This window comes from Leucoraja erinacea, chromosome 16, assembly GCF_028641065.1.
Source record: "Leucoraja erinacea ecotype New England chromosome 16, Leri_hhj_1, whole genome shotgun sequence".
NCBI lineage: Eukaryota > Metazoa > Chordata > Chondrichthyes > Rajiformes > Rajidae > Leucoraja > Leucoraja erinaceus.
In genome coordinates this window covers 25103465-25127355 of record NC_073392.1, presented here as the reverse complement: position 1 = coordinate 25127355, position 23891 = coordinate 25103465, and the positions used below count along the sequence as shown (strand labels likewise).

The following is a 23891-nucleotide window of genomic DNA, read 5'->3' as shown; positions in this document are numbered from 1 at the left end:
GGACCAGGGAGGCGATGAGGTAGAAGATGGTGAACATGTGGGTGATGGAGGCGTGGCCAGCACGCGCCACGTGGATGGTGAAGAGGAAGAGCAGGTGCCCTGGCACCACCAGAAACAACAGCACACGGGCAGAGTTTGAGTTTGGACCTGTGGGGGGCAGAGGGTGTGGTTAATACTCGACAGCACCACCCAATCCTGCCGACCGTCTCAAACCCACCAGCCAGCAACTGTGGGGCAAATGGTCACTGAGTCTCACCAGTGCAGGGGAGTCCACCACTAGCAACTCCCCTCCCCCCCCCCCCCCCCCCCCCCCCCCGCAAAGTTCCATCTGGACTCCCACCCCCATTCCCCCCCCCTCCTCCCACATTCCTTCCTCTGGCTTCACAATTTGCCACTCTGTCTCACAACTGTTGTAGTTTCTTTACTCACGCACCTTAATGTCTGGCCTTCATTTCAACCATCTGCCTCTCAAACACCCCGCTCGCATGTGTCCACATATTACCTGCCCCTCCCCTCTCTCAGCTTTCTTCCCCCCCCCCCCCCCCCCGACCACCAATCTTTCTGAAGAAAGGTCTCGACCCAAAACGTCACTTGGTCCATGTTCTCTCCAAAGAGGCTGCCTGGCTCTCTGAGTTACTCCAGCACTTTGTCTTTTTGTGTAAACCAGCATCTGCAGTTCCTTTTTACTACATAAGAAAGTTCGGCATGTCTACAGGTGCATCGTGGAAAGCATCGTATCGGGATGCATCACAGCTCGGTTTGGGAACAGCTCTGCACCAAGACTGCAAGAAATCACAGAGAGTTGTGGATGTAGCCCAGTCCGTCACACAGACCAGACTCCCCACCATCGATTCCATCTACACTTCACGCTGCCCCGGGAAAGCAGCCAACATCATCAAAGACCACTCACGCCCCGGTCATTCCCTCTCCTATTGGCCAGAAGATACAAAAGCTTGAAAGTGCGCTCCACCAGACTCAGCACTATCTTTTCCCCCGCTATTATCAGACTACTGATCGATCCAACCATAAACTAGGGTCTAGACCCGATCTTCCAACCTACCTCAGCATGGACTTTGAGCTTTTTTTAATCTGCAATTTGCCTGTAACTGTCTTTCCTGTTTTCTCTTTGGTCTACCTGTTTGTACTTGCGTGCGGCTTGGTTGTACTCATGAACTGACTGATTTAACTGGAGAGCACGCAGACAAAGTTTTTCACTGAATCTCCGTACACACAACAGTAATAGACCAATACTTTTGAGAATGGCCGCACTGAACACAGTTGCTGGGTGTGGACAAGTAGTTGTGGGGGGAGGATTTGGGGATCGGATTAACTGCAGTTGAATGGGGGGGTTGTGGGGAGGGAGGGGAAGAGGAGTGGGAGAAACACAGGGGAAGGAGGATGAGGGGGAAAAAATGGAGGGGTTGTGGAAAACAGACAGGAGGGGCGGGAGAGATGTGAGAATCAGAGGACAAAGAGGAGGGCGAAATGCGGTGGAGAGGGCAAGGGGAGCCGCGTGGCAGGATGAGGGCACTCCCCACCCTGGTGAGACCTACCTGAGCGCAGGAAGATTTGGCAGACGGTGGGACACAGATCCTTCATGCCTTGCGGCAGTTCTCCCGGAATGCTGCTCTGGTGCAGGTAGGTGGAGATGCGACTGGCCTGGATCGCCACCAGGTTCCCGCCGACTCCTGAGGGGGAGGGGCAAAGGTAGAAGGTCAGGGGTGGAGTGTCAGCCCCGGCCAACGTGTGCATCGGACCGTCGGAGAGCGTGCAGCAGCAGGACATTCAGCTCATCGAGCCCATTCTAGCCCTCGGTACAACCCCAGCCATCCCCAGCTCCCACCTCTCCTTCAAGTACAACATTCAACGAACACAGAATAGTAAAAACATTGAAAATAGGTGCAGGAGAAGGCCATTCGGCCCAACGAGCCAGCACCGCCATTCACTGGAATTTAGAAGGATGAGAGGGAATCTTATAAAAACATATAAAATTCCTAAGGGATTGGACAGGGTAGATGCAGGAAAAATGTTCCCGATGTTGGGAGAGTCCAGAACCAGGAGTCACAGTTTAAGGATAAGGGGTAGGCCATTTAGAACTAAGATGAGGAAAAATGTTTTCACCCAGAGAGTTGTGAATCTGTGGAATTCTCTGCCACAGAAGGCAGAGGAGGCCAATTCACTAGATGTTTTCAAGAGAGATAGATTTAGCTCTTGGGGTCTGAAGAAGGGTTTCGGCCCGAAATGTTACCTATTTCCTTCGCTCCATAGATGCTGCTGCACCCACTGAGTTTCTCAAGCATTTTTGTGTACCTTAGCTTCTAGGGTTAATGGAATCAAGGGATATGGGGGAGAAAGCAGGAACGGGATACTGAATTTGGATGAGCAGCCATGATCACATTGAATGGCGGTGCTGGCTGGAAGGGCCGAATTGCCTACTCCACCTATTTTCAATGTTCTGCTTGACAATATCTTTACTATAACATGGTGCCCAAAACTGAACACAATACTCTGTATAACTGCAACATGACCTCCCAACATCTATACTCAATACACTACAAAAATACACCATCATCAGTCAGAAGATTGAGCCGAAACGTCACCTGTCCATGTTCTGCACAGATGCTGCCTGACCTGCAGAGTTATTCCAGCACCTTGTGTTTTTTTTTTGTAAACTGGGATCGGCCCACTGCCTCACCATTGATTTCCCATTCACATTAGTTTGATGTTATTCCACTTTCTCATCCACTCACTACACACTAGGGGCAATTTACAGAAGACCAATTAACCTACAAACCCACACATCTTTGGAATGTGGAAGGCAACCAGAGCACCTGGAGGAAACGCACGCTTCACAGAGAGAAACATAGAAAATAGGTGCAGGAGTAGGCCATTTGGCCCTTCGAGCCTGCAGCGCCATTCAATATGATCATGGCTGATCATCCAACTCAGTATCCCGTTCCTGCCTTCTCTCCATACCCCCTGATCCCTTTAGCCACAAGGGCCACATCTAACTCCCTCTTAAATATAGCCAATGAACTGTGGCCTCAACTACCTTCTGTGGCAGAGAATTCCAGAGATTCACCACTCTCTGTGTAAAAAATGATTTTCTCATCTCGGTCCTAAATGATTTCCCCTTTATCCTTAAACTGTGACCCCTTGTCCTGGACTTCCCCAACATCGGCAACAATCTTCCTGCATCTAGCCTGTCCAACCCCTTAAGAATTTTGTGATTTTCTATAAGATCCCCTCTCAATCTTCTAATTGAAGGTGCAAATTGCACACACAGACTGCACCTGAGGTCACGGTCGAACCAGGGTCTCTGGCGATGCGAGGCAGCGGTTCTACCCGCTGCAATTGTGCCAGGTACAGATTCTGGCTGCAATAACTACACAAAATAGAGCAGTGCAGAAACAGGCTCTATGGCCCACCGTATCAGTGCTGAGAGTGGGCTGTCATGTTTTATGTTTCATAATAGGAAAATAGGAATGTTTCTATGTATTTATCTATCTCCTGTGGCAACTCGTTCCATACTCCCACCACTCTTTGTGAAAAAAGTCTGTACATCTTTCCCCTCTCACCATAAACCAATGTCTCCTGATTCTCCTCCCCTTAGTTTTAGTTTAGTTTAGCTTAGTTTTAACTGAGTTGATTGTCACGTGTTCTGCTAACCTGATGGGTGAACTCACCGTTGATGACAGGTGTGAACACGGCCATTCCCTGAAACCGTGGGTCTGTGATCATCTTGTCCAGGATCAGACCCCCGCAACTGCAAAACATTCACCAGTGGAGACGTTTGATCAGTGAAAGGATTGCCTCGAAAAACCACCAACTAACCCTCCCTGGCCGGGAGAGTGTGTGATGGGGGCGAGTGTGGGTGTGATGGGGGTGTGAGTGTATGGGTGTGTGTGTGTGTGTGTGTGTGTGTGTGTGTGTGTGTGTGTGTGTGTGTGTGTGTGTGTGTGTGTGTGTGTGTGTGTGTGTGTGATGGGGGGAGTGTGTGTGTGTGTGTGTGTGTGTGTGTGTGTGTGTGTGTGTGTGTGTGTGTGTGTGTGTGTGTGTGTGTGTGTGTGTGAGATGGTATGTGTGTGTGTGTGAGTGGTGATGGGGGGTGTGTGTGTGTGTGTGTGTGTGTGTGTGTGTGTGTGTGTGTGTGTGTGTGTGTGTGTGAGTGTGTGTATATGTGTGTGTGTATTGTGTGTATTTGTGTGTGTGTGTGTGTGTGTGTGTGTGTGTGTGTGTGTGTGTGTGTGTGTGTGTGTGTGTGTGTGTGGAGTGTGTGTATATGTGCGTGTGTGTGTGTGTGTGTGAGTGTGTGTGTGTGTGTGTGTGTGTGTGTGTGTGTGTGTGTGTGTGAGTGTGTGTGTGTGTGGGTGTGTGTGTGTGTGTGTGTGTGAGAGTGGGACCCACCTGCTGATCAACATGGCCACCAGGACGGGTTGCCAGCCGCTCTGCAGCACCTCTCGGCTCGAGCTGTTCCGCCGGGCGATCAGCAGCCACACTGGAGTCACCATGATCAGGAGCACGCACAGCGCGGGAGCCAGGTAGGTTATGTCTGGAGACAGAGGCGGCAGTCAGACCCTCCCTCACTCAGTATGGCCCCACCTACCCCCCCCCCCCCTCCCCCACCTACCCCCCCCCCCCCCCCCATCCCCCACCTACCGGTGTACCGGTACAGGGTGCTGCTGATCGCTGCCAGCAGGGAGAGGGTGACGAGGTCGCCGAGGCTGGCGGCGATCGGCGTGGCAACGTTGTCTGGGTTCACCCCCACCTTCCGTGAGCCCAGGATCACCGCGACCATCACCAGACCTGGGGGCAGGGGGAGAGGGAATGGGGGAGAGAGGTTGAGAAGTAAGGGGGGGGGGGGGGGGGGGGGGGGGGGAGGGGGGAGTAGGTAGGAAGGGCGGGCAATTTGGGTGGGGGGATGGGGGGTGGGGGTAATTCAAGGAGACCTGTCACTGGCCCAATGCTCCCATCATGTGGTCACCGGTGGAACTGCAGTGGGTGGAAATTCAGTGGGAGAAATGTCTTCCCTCTCCTCCCCCCCCCTTCTATATCCGGGCGGGGGGGGTGTAGCGTGAGGGGAGTGGGCGCGGGGGCGGGTGAAGTTCAGGGGGATGGGGTCAGGGGTCACGTAGCTAGGATCAGCGTGTTGTTGGCGCTGCTGGCACTGGGGGGGAGGGGAGGAGTGTGTGCGTAAGGGGGCATGGGGTGAGGTTTGTGGGGCTGGGGTCACGTACTTAGGATCAGCGAGGCGATGAAGGCGGTACTGGTGCTGCTGGCACAGAGCAGGATGGCGCGGCTGAGCTCGATGTTGCCCCCAGAGATCGAGCCCAGGGTGATGGCCACCACTGCCGCAATGAACCCCACCACCGTGGCCTGGAGCTGTGGAGACACGCACGTCAGCACACGCTGCACATACATGCACACAGCATGTGAACATACACATGGCACATGTACATACTGTACTCGTACAAGCCCATAAGTACATACACATAGAACATTAACATACGCACGGCACATGTGCATGCACACACATGGCTCATACACATATATACTACACGTGAACATGCACAAGCATGGCCCATATACCATTACACAGATATACATGGCATGCGTACATACATATGTTATGTGTACATGGACAAATGTATACAGCACACATTTGGCACATATACTCCTTCAGATACACATTGCGCATGTACACACACACACATGTACACACAGCATGTGTACACGCCCACAAGGAACATATACACGTACGCACAAACTCCAACGACTCTTCCCAACGTCTACAGGTGCATCGTAGAAAGCATTGTATCGGGATGCGTCACAGCTCGGTTTGGGAACAGCTCTGCCCAACACCACAGGAAGTCGCAGAGAGTTGTGGATGTAGCCCAGTCCGTCACACAGACCAGACTCTCCACCATCAACTCCATCTACACTTCACACTGCCTCGGGAAAGCAGCCAACATCATTAAGATCCACTCATATCCCGGTCATTCCATCTTCTTCTCGCTCCCGTCCGGCTGAAGGTACAGAAACTTGAAAGCCTGCACCACCAGACTCAGGAACAGCTTCTTCCCCTCTGTTATCAGGCTTCCATAATCTAGGGTAATGTTCAATTCACCTCTACACCATTGCGGACATTGGACTTTGTCACTGGAACTGATGCGCTACAATGCTGAGAACTATATTCTACACTCTGTATCTTCCCCTTTGCTCTACCTACTGCACTTAAGTTTGAACTGTTGTACTTATGCATGGTATATCTGATCTGATTGGATAGCATGCAAAACAAAGCTTCCCACTGTACATCGGTGCATATAAATGTACACAAATATACAAACAGCAAGCGTAGATGTGTACACTCACAGCACATATGTGTACACACACAGCACATGAGCATGTACACACCCGAAACATGCAGATGTACACAGACAGCACACATATACACACACTGGCCGACATAAAATACCTGTATATAAACATGCAAGTAAAACACGCAGAATGCCCATGTGGCCATGTACTTGTAGAGACAAAGAACTGCAGATGCTGGTTAATACACAAAAGGGCACAAAGTGCTGGAGTAACTCAGTGAGTCACACAGCATTTCTGGAGAACACGGAATGGTGATGTTTCAGGTCTGGACCCTTCATGAGTCTGAAGTGTCCCGTCCCGAAACGTCACTTATCCATGTTCTTCAGAAAAGCTGCCTGACCTGCTGAGTTACTCTAGCACAATAAACTCTCGTTACTCCAGACCTCTTTATAATGTATTTTGGTTATAACGGACTGTCTCTTTAAGAACACAGGCTGCTGGTTACACTGTGGAGGCCATTGAGATTGACATTTCCTTCCACACATAACTCTATCAAACAATGTAACATACACCCTGTGGTATTTCTAGCTTGCAGTAACAAACAAACAACTTTGTATATGAAAATAACTGGTTTCACGGAGTGTCTGCAAGATGGTTGGAGTGAATCGCTTACTCGGTTATACTCGGACAATCGGCAATAGCAAACACCGGTCCCACCCTCCCTCCAAGGGTTTACGTGTCCACATTTTGGCTGAAGACACGCACCGGGGACGGGGCAGGGGACGGGATACCGGGGGCCGTGGGCAGGGGGCAAGGGGCCGGGGGCCGGGGGCGAGGGGGTTCCATGCCCTACCTGTATGACGGCCAAGTTGCTTGTCACCAGCAGCCAGCAGTCAGCAGCAGAGTCCAGTTTCCCAGTGTTCGCCTGTGACAGAAACAGTGCACAGTGTCAATCAGCACCGGGGCTCAACACGTCCCACCCCCCGCACTTGCCCCACGACCCTCTAAACCTCACCGACACACAATGTAACTCAGCAGGCAGTTCTCTCTAAACCTTCCCTATCAATGTTTCAATTATACTTTGCTGTCACATGTATCTAGGTACAGTGAATGGCTTTGTCTTGCATACAACCCAGTAAAATCATACAGCAGACCTCAAGTAAGGCAAGGTAAACAAAGATCAGTGATAAACCTACAAATAGTTACAAAAAAGACCTACTTTAGAAAGATGCGGAGGAATTTCTTTAGTCAGTGGGCGGTGAATCTGTGGAATTAATTGCCACAGATGCTGTGGAGGCCATCATTGGGTATTTTAAAAGTGGATATTAACAAATTCTTGATTAGTGTGGGTGTCAGGGGTTATGGGGGGAAGACAGGAGAATAGAGTTGAGAGGGAAAGGTAGATCAGTCATGATTAAATGGCGGAGTAGGCATGATGGCCTAATTCAGCTCCTATAACTTATGAACAGTTAATCAGACAGTTTTATCTCGTGCTCGCAGCGGCGATCCAGGCTTGCGCCACACCTCGAAGGGCCTGTTCCTGTGCTGGACTGTTCTATGTAAATCTTTCCCCTCTCACCTTAAACCCATGACCTCTGGTTTTTGATTCTCCTACTCTGGGTAAAAGACTGTGTGTTTACCCCATCTATTTGCTTCGTGATTTTATACACCTCTATAAGATCACCCCTCAGCTTCCTATGCTCCAAGGAGTAAAATCCCAACCTCAGGGTGCAGATGAGATTCACCAGAATGTGGTCTGGAATGAAGGGCTATGGTTGAAGGCTGAGATTGTCCTCACTGGAGTGTAGGAGGCTAAGGGGTGGTGGTGGAGGCAGATACGACAGTAGCGTTTGAAAGGCTTCTAGATAGGTACATAGGATACGCAGGGAATAGAGGGATATGGGTTACGTGCAGGCAGTGGAGATTAGTTTAACAGCATGGATGTTGTGGGCTGAAGGGCCTGTTCCTGTGCTGTACTGTGACACATGCCCAATATATTTCCAAAAGGGACGTCCCATCAACATCTTATCCAAATGATGGCTGGCACCCAAGGGTGACATTGGGCTCGAGGTCCGGATGACGGCTGATGGACAAGCGACTGCCCTGGGGAGAGGTCAGAGGTCGGAGGTCGGAGGGGTCACTCACCGCTGTGGACAGCCGGGACGCCAGGGTCATCTCCAGGTTGCCCTTCAGCCCCACCAGGGCAGGGGCTAGGATGAAGATTTCGGACATTGCCTTGAACACCGGCCAGTGCTAGGGAGAGTGGGGGAGGAGAGAGGTGAGAGGTTAGTGACTGGCCGCCCACTCGTCCCCACGGCAACCCTCCTCCCGCAATCATCAGGGCCCTCCGCCCGGCCCCAGAAACCTCCAGCCTGGCTGTTGCCGTTCCATGTAGACCAGGCGTGGATGGGTCTCCTGAGGTTCATAAAGACTTGGAGCAGAATTACACCATTCGGCTGATCAAGTCTACTCCACCATTCACCCATGGCTGATCTACCTTTCCCTCACAACCCCATTCTCCTGCCTTCTCCCTGTAACCCCGACACCCATACTAATGAAGAATCTATCTATCTCCACCTTAAAAAAACCCATTGACTTGGTCTCCACAGCCTTCTGTGGCAATGAATCCCACAGATTCACCACCCTCTGACTAAAGAAACCCCTCCTCATCTCCCTCTCCAACACCTGGGGTCTCCTCACTGCAGGCAAGGGCATCCACCCTGCCAACAGACAGAGATCATTTGGGGGGGGGAGGGAGGAGGGGGGGGGGGAGGGTAGAGTCAATGCTTCCATCTCCCTTCCCGTCCCCCACCCACAACAAGTCCACTCGTGAGGTTGGCCCAATCCCAACTATCCACATCATCAACAACATGAAAGCATCCAAGAAACCTAAAGGGCCTGTCCCACGAGCATGTGACTCCATGCGGCAAGCGCAACCTAACGTGGTCGCTTGAGCCGTACGGCCTCGCGGGGCCGGTCCCACTTCGATTGCCGGAGCCGTATGGAGTTGTGCGGAGCTGGTCCCGCCATTTGTGCGGAGCTGGTTCCGAAAAACCGACCGTGTTCAAAAATTCTGCGCGGCAATGGCCTGCGGGCCCGCAGCCGCCTCAACGCCGTACGCACCGCCTCGATGCCGTACGTCATGCGCGAACTTCCCGCGGACTTCGCTCGAACTTCACGTCACTCACTCGACCTCCGCGCGGTCCCCGCTTCCGGTTTGGTCGCGCTCGCCGCATGCAGGTCGCATGCTCGTGGGACTGGCCCTTAAGGGGAAGTTCGGTACATCTCCAACTACTCTCACCAACATCTACAGATGCACCAGAGGAAGAATCCTATCAGGATGCATCACAACTTGGTTTGGGAACTGCTCTGCCCAAGACTGCAACAAATCACAGAGTTGTGGATGTAGCCCAGTCCATCACACAGACCAGACTCCCCACCATCGACTCCATCTACACTGCACGCTGCCTCGGGAAAGCAGCCAACATCATCAAAGACTTTCAAAGTCATTTGTTCTTCTACCTGCCCCCTTTGGGCAGTAGGTATAGAAGCTTGAAAGCGCACATCACCAGGCTCAGAAATAGCTGCTCCCCCTCCGATATCAGACTTCTGAACAGTCTTTTCATAAGCTTGCATTCACCTCTATCCATTGCGGACATTGGACTTTGTCTATGGAACTGATGCGCCACAATGCTGTGAACTATCATCTCCACTCTGTATCTCCTCCTTTGCTCATTGTTCTTGAGTATGAACTGATAGTATTATCTGATGTCATTAGATCGTACGCAAAACAAAGCTTTTCCCTGTATCTCAGTACAAGTGACAATAATAAACCTAAATCAGAGGAATACTGGCTACTATTTTATCACAACCCCTGGGCATCCCAAAGTGCTTCACAGGACAGGAAATGCACCCAACATAGACAGACTACTGCATACAGCAAGTCCCCCAGAATGCAGCAAGACAATGGAACAGAACACTACCCACTGTCTACAGGTGTACGGTAGAGAGCACACTAACTGTTTGCATCACGGCCTGGGTCAGCAACTCGAACGCCGGGAGCGAAGGAGGCTACAGAGAGTGATGGACACTACCCGGCCCACGACCTCACCACCATCCAAGGGATCTACAGGAGGCTCTGCCTCAAAAAGACAGCCGGCATCATCACAGACCCACACCATCCTGGCCACGCTCTCATCTCGCTGCTACCGTCGGGAGCCTGAAAACCGTGACCTCCAGGTTCAAGAACACCTTCATCCCAGCAACCATCAGCTCTTGAACGCTGCACAACACTAACCGCAGCAACTGTGATCTTCTATGGACTGTGTCTTGGGTGGGTATGCGGACTTCAGTTTTTGCCCTATTATAGTTTCCCAGTGTCAGTTATTAATTTATTGTATTATTGATTATTATATATTTACTTGCATGTTATTGTGTTTACGTGTCTGTTAAACCACAAGAAGTAAAACATGTCTGTGGCGTTAACATTAAAGAGTGCATTACGGTCTTTGGTTTTGCACTATTCTGGTTACCAAATATTACGCTTATCAATTTATCGCATTGTTGAGAATTCTTCATTAATCTACATGTTATTGTGTTTACGATCCTGTTAAGCTGCTGCAAGTAACTGATTCACATATGACAATTGTGACTCTTAGTGTTTGACCCGTCTCCCTTGAAACCTTTCCTATCCATGTACCCCTCCAAATGCCTTTTACATGTTGTTATTGTACATGCCTCAACTATCTCCCCTGGCAGCTCATTTCCTATGCCCACCACCCTCTGTAAGAGAGAGACAGGGAGAGAGAGACATGAAGAGAGGAGAATGAGAAGGGAAAGGGGAGAGATAGCGAGGGAGAGTGTTTGAAACACTGTAAGGGTCAATAGAATACGTCAAGTTTTGAGAGTATGGCGGCACAGTGTGCAGCGGGTGGAGCTGCTGCCTCCCTGCACCAGTGACCCAGGGTTCGTTCCTGACTTTGGGTGCTGTCAGTGTGTGGAGTTTGCACGTTAGCCGCCCACATCCCCCCAAAAATGTGCAGGTCTGTAGGTTAATTGCCCCTTTGTAACTTTCCCCTAGTGTGTAGGGAGTGGATGAGAAAGTGGGATAACATAGAACTAGCGTGGACGGGTGGTCGGCGTGGACTCAGTGGGCCAAACTGCCTGATTCAACGCTGCATCTCTGAACTAAACCAAAACGTTTCATCAGCAAATGTCAGCACCCTAAACGCAGAGCAGTCACATCTCAGACACACCATTCCTACGCTGTAAATAGAATTCAACTTCCAGAGAAAGAGGCAACGTGACGTTTGTTTGGGGAGGGGGGGGGGGAGGGGGGGCAAGGGGGACGGGAGAGAGTCGCCACTTTGGACATTAACAGGCAATTGGTCAAGTTAGTCCACCCCCCCCCCCCCAACCAGAAATAGTTTGGTTTTCATCAGAATCTCAGGATCCAAACAGCATCATAGTGTTGGGGAGTGCAGTACTGTGGGAGGGGCAGTACTAAACAAGCACCTCGGTGCCCAGTTAATACTGGTTGTGAGGCCACCAACCCCTTTAGCCTGTGCTATCCCATCTTCAATACCTTGTTACCTGCTGCAAACAATCCCTGATTTTACATGTTCAAGCTCAGTCCGTGGCAGATTACAGATAGAATGTTCCGGATCCCTGTGTGCCACCACCCCAGGACTTCCCACCCTCCCTGGTGCTACCACATTATCCCCCTCACCCACCCACACGGTCTCGGGTCTGCAGGAATACCCACTTGCACCATGTCCATGACGATTCCGGCCGCCACCATCCCGATTCCGGCCAGCAGGAAGGGCAGGAGGATCTGGGACATCAAGGAGAAGCCGGTCTCCGGCTGGAAGCCCGGTGGGTATTTGGCGAGGCGGCACGTGAACTCGCGTAGACGCCCTTCGTTGAACCACAGCTGGAGTCTGAGCTGCTTCACATACATGGTTGTCCCGCCACCGGGTGGCAAACTAGCCCATGGCCACCAGCTCCTTCCCCCTCAGACACTGTTCGACCAGGGGGGGTGGAACGGCCAGGATTGGACCTCCTGACCCCCGGTGATGGCTTGACCAGCTGCAGCACGGGTCTGCACGGGCGCTGCCTCTGGGAAAACGTTCCCAGCAACCCACTCCAGGGTGACTCTGCCCTTCGCTGGAAGATCAGAGGATCTGACGAGTTACACAGAGATTAAACTAGAATCCTCCCTCTGTCCCTCCCTCTCACTCTGGCTATCTCTACGTACCCCCTCTCTGTCTGTCACCTCATCTCTCCCTCTCTCTCTCTCTCTCTCTCCCTCTCTCACTCTCTGTCTCTGTCCGTCCCACTCTCACTGACCTCCCCTCCCCCTGTCCCTCTCTCTCTCTCTCTGTCCCTCTCTCTCTCCCTGTCCCTCTGTCTCTGCCCCTCTCTCTCTGTCCCTCTCTCTCTCTGTCCCTCTCTCTCTGTCCCTCTCTCTCTGTCTCTGTCACTCTCTGTCTCTGTCACTCTCTCTCTCTGTCTCTGTCCCTCTCTCTACAAACCTCTCTCTGACACAGGCTAGGCAGATGAACAGTTCTTAGTTCTGCGTTGCGGCCTCACAGTGAGTCAGACCTGTGCTACATACAGAGAAGCTGTTTGGTTTGCCATTGGCATGCGGAGAGCAGGAACAGGCGGCTCTGGCCAATTCTGCTGTCTCAGCAGCAGGGCACAGCGTCGAGGCTGGTCTGGATGTACTGGAGGCATTGGCGAGGGGGGAGGGATTTACCGGAATGCTGCCTGGATTAGAGCATTAAAGCTACGGGGAGAGGTTGGACAGACGGATTGTACTGTCATGAGCTTCAGAGGTTGAGGGGAGACCTCAAATAAGTATAAGTATAGAGACCTCAAATAAGTACTAGTAGGATGAGGAACAGCTTCTACAATAATACAATGACACTGCTGAACTTGGAGTCCCGCCGATAGATTTCTCTGGTCCCTCCGTCCCCATCGTTTAATTATTCTGTATTTTTTGATTATTCTATATCTTCTCTCTTTCTATTTTTTTTATTTCTTTATGCACAACTACTACGGACTGACGCAAAAGTGCATTTCGTTGTACTCATACTTGTATTTGTGCGATGACATTAAAGTTGAATTGAATTGAATAAGATTATGTGGTGAGACCAGTTAGAAGTATTCAAAAAAAAAAAAAGAATAAATAAATAAAAATGCATATAATAGATGAATAACATTGACAGATTGACAAATAAATAAATAGATAAATATAAATAGACAGGTAAATGGATAAATTATGAATAGTAAATAAATTATAAAATTATACAGAGAGACTGAATAGCTATATATAAAATTGAAAGGAATAGATAGGGGAGACAGTCAGAACCTTTTCTCCCCCAAGGTGGAAATGTCAAAGACTAGCGGTCATAGGATGAAGGTGAGAGGGGCAAATGTAGATGCGTGGGCAAGCATTTTTACACCATGGGAGGCAGGGGTGGAGGAGACGGTGGCGTTTCAGAGACGTTTGGATAGGCACATGAACATGCAGGGATAAGAGGGATATGGATTATGTCCAACAGATGGTGTTGGCATCATGGGCCGAAGGGCCTGTTCTTGTGCTGTACTGTTCCGTGTCCTATTCTGGGAGTTTGGGAGAGGGAGGGCTCAGAACCATAGGAAGATCTCATGGAATCAGAGGGCAAAGGTGGAGAAGGATTCACCCTCACCCCCTCCCCCTCCCCCTACTGTGAAAGCAGCATCACCAACAGATGACTTCAGGCCTGGCGGGCCCATTGTTGGTCAGGGAAGGTATGATCTTACAAGAGATACAATGAGGTGATCTGTGGAACTGGTTAAATGACTAGAGTGGAGGAAGGGGGCAAGGGGGAAGGGGAGGTAGGTTACTTTGTAGGTATGTTGCAAAGCCTACCTGAAGCGTGGCTGAAAATCTAGCGCTGCGGGTGTGCGCGATTTTGGCAATCGCTGAAAGACCCCGTCGCAAAAGGTATTATTAGTTTTTATGGCCTTGTATAATAGTTATAATAGTTTAAAAATCACTCTCTAAACCCGCGACCTCACGCAACCACAGGGCCGCATGGAGCTGTATACAGAAGGCATGTAGCTTATTTTTACATTAAAAAGGGCTTCTTAAGAACCCTTTATACAAAGTTTACTATTGCGAGTAGCTAATTTTGGGCTCTTTATATCCCGCAGTATTTTTCTGGGCATTTGAGGCACAAATCTACCGCAATGTGAACGTTCTAAACCAGCGCGTTCCACAGGAACCCACTTTAAATGGACTTTAATTTACAGCAATTGAACACTAAATTCCTTCCATTTGGCCTATAAATTAATGTAAATGAGATTTCAAAATCATGTTTTATTGTGAATTATTTATGAATATTATTTGGACACTTGGGCTATTTAAAAATGTTAATCATTTATTAAGAAATGGATAGATGTTTAGATCTAGTAATTGAAGTTTGAAGTTAGCTACACTTGGGTAACTAACTAATTATATGTTTTAATTTCAGGTCATCCAAGTAAGATTATTTTATATTTGTTTCAGAATGGTTCAATCTACGATAACTGAAAATTTCATTCAGTTCTCTTAATTTTTAAGAAGGTTATGGCCTTTTGACAGCACACAATCACAGCTTTTAAATACTTGAGATATGAAAGTGAATTAGGTGTCAAATTAAACTTCTTTTTATGCTTTATCTGATGGGATAAATTACAGACTTGATTTTTTAAATCTCAAAATTTTGTAACATTGCTATACTTTGCCACTTTCTAGCCTGCCTCCCTTCGTTCCCTAACCATGGCTCCATCTCCCCCCCCCCCCCCCCCACCCACCACACCTGCTTTGCCACCTCCAGCCTCTGACCCTTCCCCTCAACAGGTCCCAACCCAAAATGTCGACCACCCCTCTGCCTCCACGGATACTGCCCGATCTGCCGAGTCCCTCCAGCATCCTGCCTCTTGCTCCAGGTTCCAGCTATCATTCTCTGGTGTGAATTACACAGTTCTGGAGAAACTCAGCGGGTCAGGCAGCTGTATAGAGAGAGCAGGAAAACAGGCCCTTCGGCCCACCGAGTCCATGCTAACCATCAATCACTAGTTCTATGTTATCCCACTTTCTCACCAACTCCCTACAGGCTGGGGGGGGGCAATTTATAGAGGGCCGGTCAATCTGCAAACCCACACACACACATTTTTGGGATGTAGGAGGATACTGGAGCACCCGGAGGAAACCCACAGTCACAGGGAGAACTGTACACTAATATCATCCTACACACACTAGGGCCAATTTTACAATTGTACCAAAGCCAATTAACCTACAAACCTGAGCGTCCTTGGAGTGTGGGAGGAAACCGGAGCACCTGGAGAAAACCCCCGCGGTCACAAGGAGAACGTGCAAACTCTGTTTGCCAGCACCCGTAGTCAGGATTGAACCCGGGTCTCTGGCACTGTAGGCAGTAACTCTATCGCCGTGCCACCATGCCACCCCAAGCTAACCCCCCCTTGATGAATGCTCCTGCATTATCTGAAGGAGCCCACACTGACCAAGGCGGCTGAGTCCTGAAGGACATAATGGGCAGACTTGGCAGCAGCGGGTAGTAAAAGGAATCAACTGTTGTCAAACGAATCTGACCGAGTGTGCCTGCTCCAGCGAGGGGTGTGGTGGGCGGCCCTGAGCACAGGCAAGGGGTTGCACAACATCCCGTGTGGCGGTGTGGACCTGTTGGTGGGGGGTGGGGGTGGGGAGGGGAGGGGATCCCCAGCGACCCGCGACACAAATCTAAACAATCCGTGACATCACACCGGCAGCTTGCTGATTGGATGGACACAACTAACACCTGGGCCTCTGGTGACACAACAAACTGCAGATGCTGCTTTACAAAAAAAGACACAAAGTGCTGGAGTAACTCAGCATCTGTGGTGGACATTTCAGGTCAGGAGGACCCTTCCTCAGACTGGTCATGTGTGGGAAGGAACAGCAGATGCTGGATTATACCGAAGATGAACACAAAGCTATGGAGTAACTCATCAGGTCAGGCAGAGTCTCTGGGGAACATGGTTAGGTGACGTTTCAGGTCGGGACCCTTCTTCAATGGAACAATGGACAGGGACGCCTGTCCACCATTTGGCTACACGCTAATCTTGTCACAAAGTGGTGGTGTGAGGGGGGGGGGGGGGAAGAACAATGGAGCACCCAGTGTGGGGGGGACTGCCGTGGGGTGGGGGGGGGGGGACAAAGGAGGAGCTGGCAGGGTAAAATGAAAAATGAAATACAAGCTACTGTGGATGCTGGTTTAAAACACAATTTGCTGGAGTGATCCAGCGTGTCACGCAGCATATCTGGAGAACATTTCAGGTCGGGATCCTTGTTCAGATTACTCACCTATCATAGAAACATAGAAAATCGGTGCAGGAGTAGGCCATTCAGCCCTTCGAGCCAGCACCGCCATTCAATATGATCAAGGCTGATCATCCAAAATCAATACCCCATTCCTGCTTTCTTCCCATATCCCTTGATTCTGTTAGCCCTACGAGTTATATCTAATTATCTTTGAAAACATCCAGTAAATTGGCCTGCACTGCCTTCTGTGGCAGAGAATTCCACAGATTCACAACTCTGGGTGAAAAGGTTTTTCATCATCTCAGCCCTAAATGACCTACCCCGTATTCTTAAACTGTGACCCCTGGATCTGGACTCCCCCAACATTGGGAACATTTTTCCTGTATCTAGCCTGTCCAATCCCTTAAGAATTTTATATGTTTCTATAAGATTCCCTCTCATCCTGCTAAATTCCAGTGTATATAACCCCCAGTCAACCCATTCTCTCCATGTTCTCCAGACATGCTGCCTGACCTGCACTGAGCTGCCAGAGGAATTGGTTGAGGCAGGTAGAATAACAATCCTTACGAGACATTTGGATAGGGAAAGACAGTACTGGAGTAACTCAGCGAGTCAGGTAGCATCTCTGGAGAACATGGGAAGGTGACTTTTTTTTATAGTTTAGTGCTGTTTGTTGAACTACAACTTATGTTCAGGCTTATTATTGTCACGTGTACCGAGGTACAGTGAAAAGCTTTGTGTTGCATGCTATCCAAACAAAACAGATAATACAGTGAATAATCAGGTCAAACTCAAGTATAACAGGTGGAGCAAAGGGGAAGATACAGAGTGCAGAATATGGTTTTCAGCATTGTAACGCATCAGACTATAAAAAAAATAAAATAATTAATGCTGTTAAACTGGAAAGAGTGCAGAGAAGATTTATGAGGATGGTACTTGGACTCAGGGGCCTGGGCTACAGGGCGGGGCTGGGCAGGCTAGGACTTTATTCCTTGGAGCGCAGAAGGATGAGAGGTGGTTTTATAGAGGTGTACAACATCATGAGGGGAATAGCTAGGATGAACGCACACTGTTTTACAGGGGAATCAATAGACATAGGTTAAATGTTAGAGAGGGAAAGGTTTAATCGAGATATATTTCACACAGAAGGTGGGGGGTGTATGGAACGTGCTCGCAGAGGATATAGCTGAAGCAGGTAGAACAACACCATTTAAGGGACAATTAGTCAGGGAAAGACACAAAGTGCTGGGGTGACTCAGCGGGTCAGGCAGCATCTCTGGAGAACATGGATAGGTGACGATTTATGGTCAGCACCCTTGTTCAGACAGGTACATGGATCGGACAGGTTTAGGGGGATATGGAGAGAAAGCAGGAACGGGGGGGGGGGGGGGGGTACTGATTTTGGATGCTCAGCTATGATCCCAGTGAATGGCGGTGCTGGCTCAAAGGGCTGAATGGCCTCCTCCTGCACCTATTTTTTATGTTTCTATCTCAGGCAAACAGGCGAATGGGACTGTTACATGGAATATGTTGGTCGGCATGGATGGCTGAATGCCGATTTTCATGCCATACTTGGGGGTCAATTTTCTTCCCCAAAAAATAAACTGTATTCAGAATTTACAAAAGGAAAACTGCTGATGCCTCATACATTCTCGGTGTCCACACATTCAACAGTGTCGTACTCAGTAGTGTTCACACCTTTCTTTAAACAAAACACCCTTGCCACTCATATGGCCCCCTAGGGTGCTATCCCTTCCCCTGTTTGAGGGGTGACCCGGTGACCCACTGGCCCCCCCAATGTCCAGCTACAGAAGGACCCTAGACTGTGGTCCTCCCACACGGAGCCCTGGTGTTGGCTGCACCGAGCTTCAGTGCGTCCCTCAACACGAACTCCTGCAGTCTGGAGAGGGCCTGTCGGCAACATTCCCTGAAGGACATCTCGCTCTGCTGGGAGGTCAACAGGTTTCGGGCATAGAGCATCTTTCACCGAGTTGATGGTCTTCCAGCAGCACTTGATGTTTGGCTCCAAACTTGCCCTGGGAACAGCCCGTAAATCAGAGAGTCCCCTGTTAGGGAGCTGTTTGGGATGTATATGGCAGAACAGTGGTGCAACATTAGAGTTGCTGCCTTCCAGCGCCAGAGACCCGGGTTCGATCCTGGCTATCTTCGATCCTGTCTGTACGTAGTTTGTGCATTCTCCCTGTGACCGTGTGCTCTGGTTTTCTCCCACTCTCCAAAAACATACAGTTTTGTAGGTTGATTGGTTTTGGTAAAAATTGTTAAATTGGGCCGAGTGTGTAGGATAGTGTTAGCGTACGGGGTGATCACTGGTTAGCGTAGACTTGGTGGGCCGAAGGACCCGTTTCCACTTTGTATCTCTGAAGTCTAAAGGGATAAACTGTGACAAGGGCCCCTGCATCCTTCTCCAGACTCTCTTCACAATAGCACACTCTGCGATAACTGGATGGGGATGGGGAGATTTGAAGTCAAGAGGTACAGAAGTGTGAAAACGCACACCTCCAGATTCAGGGACAGTTTCTTCCCAGATGTGATCAGGCAACTGAACCGTCCTATCAATAACTAGCAAGCTGTCCTGAGCTACCATCTACCTCGCTGGAGACCCACGGACTGTCTTTATTCATAATTTACTAGACTTTATCTTGCACTAAATGTTACTCCTTTTATCCTCCATCTGTACACTGCTAACAGCTCGAATGTAATCATGTATTGTCTTTCAGGTGAAGATAGACACAAAATGCTGGAGTAACTTAGCAGGTCAGGCAGCATCACTGGAGATTGATAGATGGAGATGTGGAGTCCATAAGGGTCTATTGTTGGCTAGGGAAGTTGTGCTTACGACAGGATACAAGGATGGAAACAGTGGAACTCTTTCCGCTGACTGGATAGCACGCAACAAAAGGTTTTTTGCTGTACCTCGGTACATGTGGCAATAAACTAAACTACCAATAAGTATTGCAGCGCATCAGTTCCAGAGGCCAGAGGTAAGTCTCACCCTGGCCACTCCCTCTTCCCCCCTCTCCCATCACACATAAGTTATAGAAGTCTGAAAACGCACACACCTCCAGATTCAGGGATCCTACCAACAACTAGAGAACAGTCCTGACCTACTATCTACCTCATTGGAGACCCTTGGGCTATCTTTGATTGGACTTTACTGAATTTATCTTGCACTGAATGTTAATCCCTTTATCATGTACATTGTGGACTGCTCGATTATAATCATCTATTATCTTTTCTGTGACTGGTTAGCATGCAACAAAAGTTTTTCACTGTACCTTGGTACACATGACAATAAATAAAGTCAAACAAGTCACAGGTTCAATACTGGTTCTCTTGATGGGGATCAGTGCAATACCACGGTACACATGACAATAAACTCAAAAGAAAATAAGGGACTGACCTGAATAATGTCCAACTCAAACCCGGCCAGAACCATGCCTATTCCGGCCATCAGATAGGGCAGCGTGACCTGCGAACCCACTGTCCAGGATGTTTCTCCAGTCTCCTCTTGCCCCCGTTCGGGCCGATCCTTGTCCCCGATCTCCCTCCTCCTCCTCCGAGTCTTCATGCTTTCCATGGGCGACTCTGTAACACCAGGGAGGGGAATGGGCAGAGTTAGGCACCGGGTGGAGGCTGTTCCTGGGTTTGGGTCTGGTGGGGGCAACAGGACAGTGGGGGGGGGGGGGGGGGGGGGGGAAGATGAGCAAGGGGAAAGGGGCAAGGAGAGGGTGGGGGGGTAGGGGTGATGGGGAGGTGTGGGGGGGGGGGGGGGGGGTTTGGGGCAGGGGTGGAGGAGAATGGGAGAGTAAAGGAGAGATGGTAGGGGAGGATGGGGCAAAGGATATGAAGGAGGGGGGGAGGAGGAAGGGGGGTGAGGGGGTGAGGGGGTAGGGGGGGAGGAAGGGTTGAGGAAGGGGGGGAAGGCAGGAAGGGGAATGGCAGAAGAGTTGGGGGCGAGGACTGGTTGCAGGTTTGGAGAGAAATGAAAGGGGGAGGGGGAAGAAAGGGGTGGAGGCGGGGTTGGTTGAAGGGAGAGGCGGAGAGGGGTGAAAGGGGGTAGAACGAGTGGGTGGGCTTGTCAGAATGCGGTTTTGTTTTTAGGAAGGGGGCGTGGAAGGCAATGGGAACCCGGGGGAAGGGGTTGTGGGGTCGGGAGGGGTGCACCGGCCGGCGGGGACAGGGCTGCGCGGCTCCGCACTGAAAAATCCCCCCAAAAAAACTTTCACAGAAAGTTTGGCAAAAGTTTTGAGAAGTTCGGAAAAACTTATTTGTAACCGCCGACTCTGGGACATGGTCCGCCCCTTCCGCTTCCAGCTCCACGTCCCACTCCTGAACCACCGCTCCCCTATCATAACCTCCCCCCCCTCCCCCTCCCCCTCCTCTCCTATCCTATCCTAATCCACCTGCCCCTCTCCTCCCCGCCCCTGTCGCTTCACGCCGCCGGATCTCCGCAGGTCCCTCCTCATTTGAGGCTTTTGAAACTCCCAGTACCTTGCCTCGCCAAAATCCACTCCCTCTGGGGCCGTCCCACAGTAACAGCAGCAAGAACAGGCCCTTTGGCCCCTCTACCCCACCGCCGTTCATCAATCCCATTGCCCTGTTCTATCCCTCAACTCTGTCGGTAATCGGCGCGCAGGGTGGGCTTGGATGAACCAATTTCCAGGACTGATGGATGCGTAGCACGGGACACAGGCCATTCGGCCCACCTTGTCCAAGCCAAGCAAGTTGACTTACTGGGCTTGTCCCATTTGCCTGCATTTGGCCCACATCCACGAAATCCTTCCTATCCATAGATCTGTCCAAATATATTTTAATATATAGAGCAAAGAGAGGACATGGATGAGGCCACTTTTTTACACCTTCCATCACAGTGAGGAATGTGGAGGAGTCACTGTGGTGGATGTTAATGTTAAAATGTGTTTTGTGTGTTCTGTTGATTTTTATTTGTTGTCTGACTTGGCAAATGAAATTCCTCCTATGTTGCAAAACATACTTGGCTAATAAAGTATTATTGTAATTGTCAATATTCATTCTACATATGTTAATTTGTCTGTATTGTTCTTTTCTAGTGTTGTGATAATTATCTTAGTGAACCCAGTAAGTTCAGAGGGAGCAAAACACAAAAGTGCTGGAAGAACTCAGTGGGTCAAGCAGCATCTGTGGAGGGAATGGATAGATGACTTTTGGGTTGGGATCCTTCCCCAGTTCACTGGGAGCATGGGATCCCAATCAGTGGAACTGGGGCCACCATGAGTGGAAAGGAATGGGGCAAACCTTACCCAGTAGTGTGTCAGTCAGAGTCACACAGCACGGGAACAGGCCCTCCTGCCCAACTCACCCATGCCCACCAAGGTGCCCCGCCTAAGCCTGCTCAGTTTTTGCCCTGAGTATAAACATGATACAAATATTGTATTACAGATCGATGAAGATGGTTGTAAAAAAATTGCAGCAGGATCTTGATTGGTTGGGCAGGTGGGCTAAGTAACGGTGGATGGAATTTAATAGTAGATGGGGTGGTCAAAAAGGCCTTTGGCACCTTAGCAATCATCAGTCAGGGTATTGAGTATAGACGTTGGGAGGTCATGTTGCAGTTGTATAAAACATTGGTGAGGCCACATTTAGAGTATTGTGTTCAGTTTTTGACACCATGCTATAGGAAAGATGTCAAGATGGAAAGGGTGCAGAGAAGATTTACAACGATTTTGCCAGGACTCAAGGGCTTGATCTATAGGGAGAGGTTGAGCAGGCTAGGGCATTATTCCATTGAGCGCAGGAGGATGAGGGGTGATCTTATAGTGTACAAAATCATGAGAGAAATAGATCTGGTAAATGCACAGTCTTTTGCCCAGAGTAGGGGATTCGAGAACGAAAGGACATAGGTTTAAGGTGTGAGGGGAAAGATTTAATGGAATCTGAGAGGTAACTTTTTTTAACAGAGAGTGGTGAGTTTTTGGAATGAGCTACCGGAGGAGGTAGTTGAGGTAGGTTTAATAAGCATTTATCAGGTACGTGGATCGGAAAGGTTTCGAGGGATTTGGGCCAAATGCGAGCAAATGGAACTAGCTTGGATGGGGCATCTTGGCCGGCATGGAGAAGTTGGGCCGAAGGGCCTGTTTCAGCAATGTATGATTCTGTGACTATTTGTTCATTTGAACCTCTGGCTGTTTTTGTGTCATCTTGCATGAAGGAAGACACAAAGTAATTGTATCAGAATTTGTTTATTTTCCTAGAACATCGGAGGTTGGGGGGGGGGGGGAAGACCTGATAGAATAATTTAAAATCGAGGAAGGCATAAATAGCGTTGAGTCAGAACCCTTTCCCCAGGATGGAAATGTCAATGACAAGAGGCAAAGTTTAAGGGAGATGTATGTGGCAAGTGTTATTACACAGAGGGTGGTGGGTGCCTGGAACGTGCTGCCAGGGGTTGTGGTGGAGGCAGATATGATAGTGGCTTTTAGAGAGTTTTGGATAGGCACATGGAAGTGCAGGGAACGGTGGAATATGGATCACGTGCAGTTGCTGTCACGTTCAGCACGGACATTGTGGGCTGAAGGGCCTGTTCCTGTTCTGTGTCTTAACCCATCAGTCCACCTTCCCCCTTTCTATAAAAGTCTGCATCTCCCACATTATGTGTAGAAAGGAACTGCAGATGCTGGTATATACCGAAGACACAACGTGCTGGAGTATCTCAGCGGGTCAGACAGCATCACTGGAGAAAACGATTCAGGTCATGGCACACATTATGTTGGGCATGGACATTGTGGGCTGAAGGGCCGGTTCCTGTGCTGTTCTATGTTTCCATCAATGGGACAGCCCCTGTGTGGATGCAAGGGGACTGTTGTGTGTGAAACATATCCAGCCTTGCCTGACCCACTGAGTTCCTCCAGCACTGTGTTTTACCCCACATATCCTGACTGTTTGCAAGAGGCAAGCCGCACGACAAAAAAATTATTGACGTAGAACAAAACATAGAGTTGACCTACCTTGTGGTGGGATCGTTGCCATTTTGCTGGGCGTTCTACGGCCACAGGTCGTCAAAATGTGGCCAGACCCGCGGTGAATGCTGTCCTGTTGATGGTTTCCTTCTGACCGATCGAGCTATTTTGGGAGTGTTTAGCATCGGGTTTCAGCATCGTTGGCAAATTGTGAGTCCGTGTACTGAGGGAGGGGTGGTACTTGAGGGAGGGGCAGTACTGAGCGAGTG

General features: G+C 49.8%; 1 protein-coding gene across 6 annotated transcripts in view; it reads right to left on the bottom strand.

Annotated features, from left to right (window-relative positions):
• Positions 1-23795, bottom strand: part of LOC129704663 (solute carrier family 41 member 1-like) — a 25024-nt gene extending 1229 nt beyond the window's left edge. The window contains exons 1-10 of one of the 6 annotated variants that reach the window (XM_055647941.1): positions 23671-23795; positions 20088-20272; positions 8464-8571; positions 7172-7243; positions 5238-5382; positions 4660-4806; positions 4408-4552; positions 3687-3766; positions 1554-1688; positions 1-147 (exon numbers count right to left, since the gene is read on the bottom strand). The exon at positions 1-147 is cut by the window's left edge and continues 2 nt beyond it. In XM_055647941.1, the coding sequence (XP_055503916.1) occupies positions 1-147; positions 1554-1688; positions 3687-3766; positions 4408-4552; positions 4660-4806; positions 5238-5382; positions 7172-7243; positions 8464-8571; positions 20088-20272; positions 23671-23692 (1186 nt within the window). In that variant the 5' untranslated portion in view covers positions 23693-23795. Of the gene's footprint in view, positions 148-1553; positions 1689-3686; positions 3767-4407; positions 4553-4659; positions 4807-5237; positions 5383-7171; positions 7244-8463; positions 8572-12082; positions 12501-15870; positions 16036-20087; positions 20273-23670 lie in introns of those variants that run through there. The other 5 variants (XM_055647947.1, XM_055647943.1, XM_055647942.1 and 2 more) reach the window with 5 other exon arrangements.
• Positions 23796-23891: the final 96 nt, after the last annotated feature.